This window comes from Protopterus annectens, chromosome 11.part0 (assembly GCF_019279795.1).
Source record: "Protopterus annectens isolate FY-2018-M chromosome 11.part0, PAN1.0, whole genome shotgun sequence".
In the NCBI taxonomy this organism is placed as follows: Eukaryota; Metazoa; Chordata; order Ceratodontiformes; family Protopteridae; genus Protopterus; species Protopterus annectens.
This window is the reverse complement of record NC_056745.1, coordinates 916578560-916591779: the sequence shown is the minus strand read 5'-3', so window position 1 is coordinate 916591779 and position 13220 is coordinate 916578560. Positions and strand designations below refer to the sequence as shown.

Below are 13220 nucleotides of genomic sequence, written 5' to 3'. Positions count from 1 at the left end.
TTGGCACAGCTAGACTTTACAGCCAGTGACTTCCGATATGATTTTATGGGATCTCATCCATTCCTCTAATTAAGGTTAGAATGCTGCTAGGGTTTTACACTGTATGAGAAGTAGGAAAATTTATTCTACAGGTGAGGGAGATGCTGAGCGATAAATGTATCCCTGAACCAAAGCTTGCTAATATTTTGGTGCAGAATTGGGTCTTTGGACTGGATATTAACTTCAGGTGTATTTTGAGGAAAAGGAAGTTGCAAAAACCTGGGTTAGACATAGATCAGAATGCAAGTCATATATACCATCTAGCAGGAGTCGACAAGCCACAGAAAATAGAAACAGGGTTTTTAGTCTATTCAAGTAAGAGGGAATCTTTAAACCTTGGATTAGTTTGGTTATAAAACACTGGGGTCTTTTTAGTTGGGAAAAGACATTTAGGGCTTACATGTCAAACAGGGCACTATATTTAGTGATCACGTGAATAACAGAAAAGTATAGGGTATTAATCAATCTGAGCAAGAGTTTAGGATGATTCGTAGCTTGCAGTCTTCTGCTAATTATTTTAGGCAACGGTTATTAACATTTGCTTGTACTTCAGCAAAACAGATTCCAAAGAGGACTGGGCCCAGGAAAAACCCTGAGGGATGCTGATGTCAGCATTTTTCTTTTTGGAAAGGGCAACACTCATTCCAATCAAATGTGTTCTGTTTGATAGCCAACTGGCAAGTCACTGAACTAAAATGACTTAAGTTAGCTTACAAATTACATCAGAGTGGGGAATGGTAATAAATATTTTTGGTTAAGTCAGATGAGCAGTGTGAACAGAAGTCCTTCTCTCGTTTTAGTGACCGCTACAAAAACAATAACAAGATTAAGGCACAATCCACCAGTGACAAAGATGAGCTGTGAAGGGTCTACTATCTGCAGATTTGGTATGTCCTAACTGCTTAGTGCTACAATGTGTTTCTTGGCTTTACACATAAGGCTGGTAAGACTACCAAGGCTGTAGTTACCCTTATGGAAGGGAACAGGTATGAAATTCTCCATTCTTTTGTGGACACTGGCTGAAGATATTAAGAAGTTTGACTAGCGATACTATCAGTAAGCAACCACGTAAATTAAACCTGTGAAGGTGTTATTTTTTTTCTTTTGGAGAGTACTGTTGAGACTTAGTCAGTAGTGAAGACAGGAGAGTTAGACTGGTATGAGGGGACAGAAGACACAGTAGGCGTACTAAAATTAGAGTTGGATTTATTAGCTAAGATGTTACCTATTGCTTCCACGTTCATGTGGGCATTACTATTTACAAGTGCAGAACATGTCAGGGTATTACTGCAAATTGTTTATGTGCATCTCTAAAAAAAAATCCTTATGGTTCTCCTTATTGTTGGTAGCTACCTTGTGCTCATAGGAAGCCTTGGTATCTCCAATAATATTCCTAAACTCTTTACTAATGTGGATATGTCTTGTTTTATAACCTGGGAGGAGGCAAGATTTATATATATATATATATATATATATATATATATATATATATAGCTTTGTGCTTACATAATTTATTACACAATTTGTTGATTCTATCATTCCACCAGATCAGACATTTGATGCACTTATTGCTTTACTTAATATGGAAGAGAAAAGGTTTCTTTATGTGTACTTTAAGAGTCCCTTGATTGGGGATGGGGTGTCAACGTTTGGGGATCTGGAGTGACTAGAACACTAATGTTTTTTGTAAGGTTTAAAAAAATGTGACAGGTTTGTTTTGCTGAAGTCCCTAAATGGAGAAACATTTCTGGGAATAGGGAAGCTGGTACTGGGGAAGAAGCACGGTTAAATGGTATGGAATAACTAGGGAAGGGAATACTTACGAGTCCGAGCAGAGGGCAGTGGAGCTAGTTAAGAAAGGTTCTGGGAGGTTTGGGCCTGTAGTACAGAGGTAAGCATTTGGTCCATAGATCTAGAGTTAATGATGTCAAGAAACGCCTGGACATAATACCTATCAGCTGTGTAGATGAATCAGCTGACATTTGGGTAAAGTAGCTTAATGAAAAGGTGTTTGGTCTTATTTCCATCCGAGAGGATTATGTTTAGTTATCAGACATGCTCCTCTGGTGAAATAAGAGGTGGACCTATAATTACTGACAAAATAAAAAATCTGCTTTGCTGACAGTGATTTCAGTCTATATTAAATCAAGACTGAAATCATATGAGATAACACACACAAGTCTGTAGGAAAAGTATGCCCCAGCCTCTGCTACTGCCCTGAAAGAGTCACAAACAGTAAGCCTCAGCACAGCAGTGCTTTCCATAGATTGGAACAGTTTTCAGCAGAAAGTAGATGTGTATGTTCTCCAAGTAAAGGAATGTTTCCAAGTCAGACATTTTACCTCTGAGGCTTCTTGTGTTGAACACAAGACACCCTGAGGGCTGGCAGACCAGAATTTACCAGGATGGAATGTTCAATAACTTCTCTCGGTCTTAAAAAAGACACTAGGCGGTAGAAAAGTTTTTGCTAGTATGCAAAACCCATTGATGGACTGGCAGCATCCTCTCTCTGGTGCAGCAGGAAGCCTACCCATGCTCTCCAAGACTGTCAAAAGCTGGAACCCCTAAAATGACACCATTTACGTACTGACTGTTGAAGCAAAGAATGCCTAATTTGCATTTAGGTAATATTCTAGGCAAGAACAAAATATTACTCCACACGAGTTAAGAACATACTACAAAATAAATTATCACCAAGTCTCTTTGCATCTCTTTCACGTTGGATCACCTGAGATTATTTACTCGAACACAGGTAACAAATGGTCATACTCTTATTTGGATGCTTTAGGGCTTGAAGGACCCCAGTGATGTTCCTAATCCTAGCACCTATGAGATAATTGACAGTCATCCTGTGCATTGCCAATATGACAAGTGAAGAGTCTGCATGCCTGACAATGCAATTACCAACAAGTGGAACATTAATGTTATTACTGTCTATCATAACTACTGACTGTCTGCCTTAAGGGCACTGCTTTTTTACTTTGGGGATTCCTTTTAGCAGTATGTACTGAAGTGATGTCAGCGATTATGGATGGCGACGTACCTATGAAATCAGTGGGTTTATATGAGTACAAAGCTAATTGCAGCCATTGTTTGTCTCGGACGACTTGGCTAATTTTTTTGAGTACCCCAGGAGACCTGAGTTTAGGTTTGCTGACAAGATCTGAGAGCTTTGTCTCCAGTTTGTGTTCATAAATGCATCTCTCTTTTTCAGATGGCTCGTGCTGGGTTACAAAACTGAATTGTCACTAAAGATGAGGCAGTTGCTATACTGTCTCAAGATATCGAGGTCAACCAGGCTGGCTAAGGGAATAGAATTAACAGTCTGTAGGCAAGAGGGGGCTGGAATTTATTGGAAAAAACTGGCAAAGGAACCAAGGAATTGGGAGAAAATAAGAGAGGGAAAGGTAACAGAATGGAAAGATGCCAAGAATTTAATTGGACTGCAGGTTACAGACTGTCTTCCTTATCAAGAACTGCTATCAGAGTACAGGCAAAGAGAAAGAAAGAGGGGTCCTAAACGAAAGACCAGCACTTGTAGAGTTTTTAGTAGAATCTAGAAGAGAAGCTGCCATTAAAAAGGAATAATTAGTACCGCATATAAAATATTACATGATAATTATAAGAATCAACCAGAAAAGGTTAGAAAGGATTGGGAAGAGTGAACAGATAAGCAATTCACAAAACAAACAATGGGGGGATATATGTATGTCTACCAAATATGCAACAAAATCTAGAAGATTTAGGATTTTGCTTGGAAATGTTTACATAGGTATTTTTATACCCCAGGATGACTCCAGGATATTCTTTCTCAGGTAGACAGTAAATGTTGGAGATATGATGGGGAAGGAAGAGGTAGATAAGAACATATTTTCTGGGAGTGTGATGAGTTGGTTGACTTTAAAGCTTTCTTGCAGACTACAGTAGACTCCCTCTTATCCAGTCTTGCTGGGAACGAACCTTAGGCTTAATAAATGAATAGCTGGTTAATCAGAAAAAAACTACAAAACAGCATTTATAAGTTATAAATCATCTAAAATAACAGGATCTGTGTTAAGTGTGCATTTTTCTAATGAATATGAAATCGAAAACTCAAATGTCTGTTATTATTTAGCCCAGAGGAAGCAGAAGTGTTGTTTTTCTCTGTTGTCTTTTGCTAGGACTATGGCAGAAATGTAATGACCAGTTAAAGAGAGGTCTGATAACAAGAGTCTACTGTACGCTGTCAGAGATGCTGGGTGAACAAACTGATGAAACTAGGGAATGATTTTTTTTGAGCTAGGATACAGAATCGGAATTGCCTAGACATAGTAAGGCCTTGCTGAGTCTAATTATGGTGGCTGCTAAAACAGCAATTACTAGAAAATGTAAATCAAAATATAAACCAACTGTACTAGAAATAGCAAACATAGCAATGCAGATAAAACAACTGGGATATCTAGAAAGGGGTAGGAGCAAATTACATAGGAAAGATGGGAACTGTGGGAACAATGCATACAGGGGAAAAATTAGGTTTAAAAGAAGGCAGGACTTGAATGAGCTATGTAATGTGTGACTGACAATGATTGGGTAGATTATAAGTACTGTATAATGTTTGCAATTAGAACTGTGTTACTAGGACTCGTGATGTAAAATTTTCACAGCTGGATTGTGTTAATGCAATTTATTTTCATTTATATGATGTATGATTATCATGTCATAAGTGATAATTTAATAAAAATGTTTCTGGTTATAAAAAAAAAAATTAACAGTCTGTGGCTTCATCATTGGTGGCCAGATTGTTAGACTGAGGTACTGACTGAAAAGAATAAACATTGTGGCATCTAACAAAAAAAAAGTTGCTTAAACTGGATTAGTACAGCACTGGACTATAGACTAGACTAACTACTACTGCATAGGCTTAGGATACTGACTGAAATAAAGACAGTGAATGGGGTCACCTATTAGGATAGCAAAGGAGAGGATAATGAATAGAATCAAAATATAATGAGCCAGTATTAGGATTTAGAGATGTATAGTGTAATAGCTAATAAATGTAATTCATATTGGAAAAAAGTCATAACTACTGACTTTGTCTGGGTCATGGCTGAAAATGGTCTGTGGACCAGCCTATCAACCTGCCAGAATCAGGGAAGAAACCAAAAATAGTCAGTGAGAAGGGTCTCATATCAGGGACACTTTTTAAATATTATAACTACTACTCATTTTAAAATGTGACAGAATAAGAGGAGTTGAATTAGCCCATATTTTCAGTGGTCATTTACACAACCTCTTCTCCTGATCCAAACAATGAATTCACCCCAACAACAACACTCACATTGTTTTCTTTATTTTTTTCTTAACATCATTCACAAACATAAAAATAACAAATTAATTTTGTATCTTCAGTATCCTTGACTTATCAAAAGTTTTCAAAACAGTCGCATTCCAAACTACTCTGCCAACTTTCAACACTGGGTCTCTCGTCACCCCTAGGATTGTTTGTCACTTACCTCACTAAAAGGACCCAAAATGTAAAATGGTCAAAAAGTCCATATCGCCCTTTCTTCCTATACCAGTGGAAGTCCCTCAAGGCTCACTACTTGGCACCATACATTTCAATACATTCATTAACACTTCTCTTGCCTCCACTAACTCAGCCCTTATCCTATATATGCTAATGATTCAACCATTATCTGCACAGCCCAAATAATCCAGGAGCTGTACATCACCCAACTCTCCTTTATCTCCAGTGAAGCCAATCTTAAACAACCTTGTAGTAAACCCTTAAAAAAACTAATGCTTTTTACTCCAAAGCTGATGTAAAATCTAACTTCACTCTTCTTTTCTCTGCTGATACTACCACTAAATCGGTTTCCCCACACAAAACTCCTAGCTGCAGTCACTGATGAAAATCCAAAATTTGACCTTCGTGTCCAACATGCAGTCAAGAAAACAAGCCAACAATTTGGACTGCTGGACAGTGTAAAATCTGATTAACAGATTGTGATAACAAATATACAGCAACAGCCTACTTACTTGTCACACTGGCACATGCTAGTCCCATCTTCACAAATCTGCACAACTCAGTATACAAACTCTGACCAGTGTATAATAAAATAGTTATGTCTCCTACCACTGTGAACAGTAGAACCCACCACTGCACCACCATAAAGCAACTCAGCTGACTTGAATACTCAAATTATCTCAAGTCAAAACAGCACATAATCTTACACATCCCAGACAGGTGCAGTGCTTAAACAATTTTCCTACTAGAAAATGTTGCTCCCCCAATACATTCCTGACCTCCCTTCCTTAACTCCCATGGTGCCTCCCTTTACTCTAACTATGAGGCTAAAATATGGAACCCCCTACCCACCACCATCTGACTGATTAACCTCTTAAGACCTCACTAAAATCATATTTCAAGAATACCTAGATCTGTCGCTGTACCACACTCGCTGGATAAAGCCATTCTCTCTCTGACAATATTTACATATTTATATTTACACTTTGGTGACTGGGTTATTGGGAGACCCTAGGTGGTATTCATACTAACTGGAGGAAATAAGGGCAGGGCACCAGGGAACTTGCCTTATTCTTTTTATAAGTGCCACAGGATCTTTTACATCCACCAGGGCTTACTACCAACTTGGGCAGATGGGGTCACGGTTTAATGTCTCATTTGAAGTTTGGTGCAAGCAGGAGTGCAGTGCCCCCTTATACTGAATTACAATATCAGTACTGGAAAAATAATTCTAACACTGTGTGGGATTAGAACACAAAGCCTTCTACACTAAAGAAAATAGGTTGCCTGTTGCTACTGAGCCTGAATTGAAACCATTCCCTAGATCTCTAAATTTCCTTTTCACTATGTAATCACATGGTCACTTACTTTGCATGTTTATTTATTTATATTTGTTTACCTCGGTAGAGTTAATTCTGAACAAATTCGGTCTCAACGCAGGGTCAAAACTGACCAGACATACACAACAGACAAGGCTAAAATAACACACAAGTCACAGTAAAACAGTACAATGGTAAAGTACTGTTTTGGATACATAGCAAACCTAATGTATTAATTTCCAATATGTACAAAAATGTCAAAACATTTCAGAAGTTTATTTATCGACATTTGTTTACAAAGAACGTCCAAATGGGGAGAAAAGCCATTTTCAGCAAAGACCTGGAGGGAAAAGATCCACATGCACAAAGAAAGTACAGGTTAACACATGCTTACAGAAATACAATCATATTAATAATATGATATTCTTATACTCTCTGTTAATTACCTGAAAATTCCTCCTGCAATGTTCCCATAACTTGATCTCCCTTCCTTAGCCTCCACTCAGTAATCCTCTTTTACAAACCTTAGCTATAAAAAAATACTGTCTTCGTTTCTAGAATGTGATATGTTCTAATGTAATGTGCAATGCTTCTTCAGAATGCTTGAAAAATGTGAACTCTTCTACTGCAATTTGCATTAAGTATATATTAAATTACATGGAGACACGTCTTCTATAATTGCTACTACATTACCACCCACTATTTCGCAATACTCCTTTATGAACATTACACTATGTTCCATCACGCATTGTATGCGTATATTTGTTGTTCTGTAAACTGATGGTTACTTTTTGAAAGTTTTCTTCCCTGGCCACCGATAAAAAGGGGTCTGCATCTCTGTCAGATTTTCCCAATAAATACAAACTAACTTACAAAAGAAGTCAGTAGCTTTAACTGCTGTCGCTATTTGTTGAGTACAGTTCATAACTTACATTACAAATAATCATCAATTTTATGAGGATGACAGCAAAATATTTAGTCAAAATCAGGGGTACTTTAGAAGCACGTAAGAAAATAAATCTACCACAGTGGATGACATCACACGTTGACGAAAAGCACATTTCAAGATATGATAACATCCCTGTATGCTTGTAACGTCACCATGCACCGACAATGCACGCAAACTTTTACAAATGCGCAAATAGAAATTAAATTATACGGTCTCAGATAATGAAAACAGTTCATTCCATCACATATGCATGACCTCAATTTAATAACGAGCCAAACTACAAGCTCGGGGTAAGATATACTCTCCATCTGACCTTGCTGAGTTGCAGAAATAGCTTCTACTTTCTCCAACTTGTTTAAAGTGCCAGGCTTATATCCATAAACACCTTTTTCTGATCGATAGCAGCGTCTAAAAATGTATCCTAAGCTGCTGTTAGACCGAGCCACTGCTGCCATTGCATTCAAACACAAAACAGTTGTTTTACTGTTCATTTTTAGTTTAAAAGAGTAAATTCAGTCAAGACAAATTTTAAGCGCTACTGCACGAAACTCCGCACATTGTGCTAAAAGAGGCCATGCCACCAATTCAAATTTTCATTGGCTTACGCTGCCACACTTGACATTTATCTCCCTTCCTCTGATTGGTGGTAATTTGACCTGCGGCTTGTTATACCTAGTGGGATGTTCAAATTTTGTTGTAGAAGTAGCTGCTTAGGGTCGTAAACAAGCGTTGCGTTTAAAAAAAAAAATAGGATTACTTCAGTAATTACGACTCCTATTTGCCACCAGTTAGTTTTGTAGATGTTAAGATATTTAAAGTATATTCGAGAAAAAAAGTTTGTGTGTGTCTGCAGATGTTTTTACATTTGAAATAACGTTTCTACGTTGAAAGCGGTGATGAACTTCTGTCATCTTTTAACTGGATGTAATGTGGAAGGGGACAGCAATGCTTGTGATAAATATAACGAGATAAAATAATAGGTTTGCGTGTTGCATAGTAAAAACGTCCATTAAAAACGTAGGGTTATCACGGCATGCTTCTCCGTTTAACATGAAAATAAAGTGCTTTGTTTAGCTCGTTTTCTGTAATAAAACGTGTGTCCCTGTATTGGCTACAATAATACTGGAGCCTTCTATGAGCAGCAATTGAATAGCATCGTGAGAAATACATGCCTAACTCTCAATTACCGTGATAGCCTTTGTGCTGTGATTTTGTACTCTGTATTGTAGCCGTTTGGGGGGTTATATATATAAGCCAATCCGAGTATTTCAACACACTGCTTTTAGGGCATCTATTTTTAGAATAATTTCTACGTCGATTCTTGGAATGGCAGTGCAGTTCTGCCTTTCATTTCAATAATTACAACAAAACGATAGGCACTTTTTATTTTCTACAGGTAAAAGAGTACCCACCACAATGAAAAATTGAGGAGCAAAGGTACGTGTGACTATTTTTCAGTGCAGACAGAGCAAAAAAAATCTGAATATGAAACTACTTTCAGACAGGTTTGTACGCATTGCCAGGGGCGGCCTTAGTTGAAATGGCGCCCTAGGCGAAGTAGTGCTCCGGCACCCATTAAGCCCCACCCACACCATTCTCATGAAACACTCCTATTTGAGCCACACCCACAGGCAGGTTACTCCCCAGGAAAGGCATTCCAGTTATTTCCTTCAATTATTTAAATGCATAGGAAGAAAAGATACCTTGCAATGTAGTCTAACTAAGTGAAGGAGGAATTTTTCTTTAATAAACTTGCTTCATCTGTTTATCTGTTATCCTTCACGCATATTTTACTATAAAAGTCATGTCCTCAGAACATAGAAGCCCATGTCCTTGTTATAAAGGGTTGCTTAAGTTAATCTAAAAAGTTTAATTTACTTTGGGGTAGGCGAGCGAGTCTTACAGCTCAGTGAAAGTAGAATTACAACCTCTCTCCTCCCTATGTACAGTAGCTTAAGCCTCAGGGACTTGTGGGAACAGTACATACAAGGGAAGAATGAGGTTTAAAAGAAGGCAGTATTTGAATGAGTTATGTAATGTTTGGCTGACAATGACTGGCTAGATTATAAACGATGTATAATGTTTACAACTAAAATCATGTCAGTATGGTTTGTGATGTATGATATTTGCAACAAAAATGTCAACAGACACATACATTTTAGATATATATGCATATTTATATATATATATATTCATAGATATGTGTCTATATATATTCTTCATGTGTTCATATATGAATCTGATGTTTTTTGCTTTTATAAAGTTTTTGCATAATTAATGAGAGGAGAGATTTTATTGGTCAGTATGTATGTTAAATGTTATTATACCATGATCCCCCCAAAACGTGCACGCTGATTGGCCAGCGTGCCCGTTGTAAATCGAGTTATACTAATGGAAAAGGTCCGTCGCCGGACTTTTTCCATTAATATATCTGTCGCTATGTTAAATGGGTTTAACATAGCGAGACAGTTTAAAATAAGCAACGGAGATCTCCGTTGCTTATTTTAAAGCTGTCTCGCTATGTTAAACCCATTTAACATAGCGAGGCAGTGTTTAAAAAAAAGCAACGGAGAAAGCAAGATCTCCGTTGCTTTTTTTAGTGTCTCGCTATGTTAAATGAGTTTAACATAGTGAGACAGTTTTAAAATAAGCAACGGAGATGTCCGTTGCTTATTTTAAAACTGTCTCGCTATGTTAAACTCATTTAACATAGCGAGACACTAAAAAAGCAACGGAGATCTTGTTTTCTCCGTTGCTTTTGCCCACAGCTCTGATATACTGCGCAGGCGCGCAGTACATCAGAACTGCCGCGGATGCCAGGCATCTGCGGAAGGGCAGTAAACAGGCATTATACTATGCCATTATTTAAGAAAAGGAATAGTTTCTTTTCTTAAATAATGTCATGATATAGTAATAACCACTTCTGGTGGTAATGCTAAATTACCCACGGTTGGCTTTGTCCTGGCCGCCTCGGGACCAAACCACGCCAACCGTGGGTAAATTTAGCATTACCCACACCCAGGCGTGGGTTATTGCTATATGCATTGTGTTTTGTTCATAGGTTCATACTAGGCTATCTGCCCGAGGGCATTTACAAGCCTAGCCCATAGTTTCACCCTTTAGTATGGGGAACTATACCCATTATTTTGCTGTGCCTCTGTTGAGCAGTGACACTGAGGTAATCCCTGGGGTATATCTGCGATCTCCCATCCATTGGTCAAGATTTCTCTTGAACAAGGCCAGCGAGGTGCTCTGCCTCACATATACCGGGATTTTATTCCACAGCATAGGGAGTCTTTGGGTGATGAATCTATCCCTCCAGCACGTCCTATTAATAGCCGTGTCGAGGTTTAAGTCTCCGCCTTGTGGCTCTGACGGATCTAGATTTTTGAGGTGAAGCATATTCATCAAATCTGGGTTTGACATGGCCTTGTATGTTAGGCAAAGGTCACCTCTGAGCAGCGTAAGCGACTGAATAGAGCTGGAGTTCTTTCAGTCGGGCAGCATAGGACAGATGTTTGAGACCCTTTATCCTTTTGGTGAGGAACTTTGTGGCCTCTCCAGCTGCTGCAAGTGTCGGGTCAGATACATTCCGAATGGGGCATTGTACTCAATCATTGGTCTGATGAGTGATGAGTATAGGGAGACTATGACCTCCCTTGATCTAGATGAGAATCCCTTCATGATAAGGTGGGCAATGTAGAAGGTCTTCCTAACTACTTTAGCTACATGGGTGTCGAATGACAGACTACTATCAACCTGGGTCCCCAGGTCCCTGATAACTTCTTCTGTACTCAGTGGATTGCCACCTATTTGGTAGCTAGGGGTAACCTTGTTTTTCCCGAAGGGTATGACTATGCATTTTTGGCATTTAACTTTAGGCCATGGCTCTGGCACCAGTTATCCGTTTCTGTGAGACCCTTCTGAAGGATATCTGTGTCAGATGTGAGTTTGCAGTCATCTGCAAACTTTGTCAGCCATAACCCTCCTGTGTTTGCTTGTACTTCGAAAGTAGATGCTAAACAAGAGTGGGCCCAGGACTGAGCCCTGTGGTACACCACTTGTGACAGGCTTTGAGTCTGACATGGCGCCAGCAACTCTGACCCTGTGGGTTCTGTCACTCAGCCAGTTTGCAACCCATCTTGTGATGTATGGGTTAACATTTAAGCTGATGAGTTTTTCAATGATACCCGAGTGGGGTATTGTATCAAAGGCCTTCGCCAGATCGAGGTAGGCTGTATGGACTGCCTTTCCTCATCAATGGCTTTGGTGACTGTTTCAAAAAGTCAACCAAGTTTAGAAGGCATGATCTGCCTTTGACAAAGCCAAACTGGGATGGATCCAAAGTCTGCAAATTCCCTATGTCTTTATTTATGAGGTCCATTATGATCCTCTCCATGGCTTTGCAGATAAGGCTTGTCAAGCTATTGGGCGCATAATTTCCAGGGTCGGTGGAGCCAGCGCCTTTTTGAACTGGGTCCACAGTTGCAGTGCGCCGGCCACCTGGCTGGGTATCCAGAGGTAAGACTATGATTAAACAGCTGTCCTAGCTGTGGGTTTAATTCTCGTTGAGTTCGTGGAGCACACAGCCGGGGACACCATCAGGTCCCATGGATGCTGTGTTTTTTGCTTTGGAGAGAGCAGTTCTCACTTGGCGTTGGAGATGTTTGGGGGGCTGCAATCGCTTGGTATAGATATCTCTCCTTTTGGGAGGGGAGAAGTTTGCACTGAACCTGTCAGCCAGTATGTTGGCAATGTCTGTAGGATCAGTAATCTTCACATCACTTTGAACTAGTTCTGAGCATATCTGGGAGTTTCCTCCCAGGTTTCTAACATAGCTAAAGAAGGCCTTATGATTGTCTTTTGAGTCTTTAGCTATTTTTCTCTCAAAATTTGCTTTGGATGATTTTATGAGAGCTCTTAGTTTTTTACTTATAGTGATCAAGGGTGTCTTACCTTTTAAGGATTTTGCTCTATCTTGTAGTAGCTTCCTCCTTTTGTTGTAGAGTTTGTTTATGGCTGGGGTCCACCAGAGTGGACGCTTGCCTTTGGTACAAAGAGTCTTTGTTTTGCTTGGGATTGCCTTATCCATGCAGTCCTGCAGGTGCTGGTAGAAGGCATTTGTAAGTGATTCAGCGGCTTGAGTACTGTTTTCCGTCGGCTCGGGGCCTTAAAGGAGACCACACTAGTCTTTAGAAGTGTGAAGAAGTTCTTTACTGTGGTCTTTTTATTTCAGGTGGGGTGGGATGAGGACCTCCAGCGAGATTAGTTTGTGATCTGATCTCACCAGTGAGGGGTATACTTCGTGTTGAACATTGTGCTCCCATGTTCGTGATGATGAGATCAAGTATGTTTTCTCCTCTTGTGGGGATGGTGACTAGTTGTTCCATGGCATTTGAGTTTATGA

General features: G+C 39.3%; 1 protein-coding gene across 1 annotated transcript in view; it reads right to left on the bottom strand.

Annotated features, from left to right (window-relative positions):
• Positions 1 to 8412, bottom strand: part of DHTKD1 (dehydrogenase E1 and transketolase domain containing 1) — a 948838-nt gene extending 940426 nt beyond the window's left edge. The window contains exon 1 of the mRNA XM_044088312.1: positions 8127 to 8412. Within this exon, the coding sequence (XP_043944247.1) occupies positions 8127 to 8304 (178 nt within the window). The 5' untranslated portion in view covers positions 8305 to 8412. The remainder of the gene's footprint in view (positions 1 to 8126) is intronic.
• Between the last annotated feature and the right edge of the window lie 4808 nt (positions 8413 to 13220).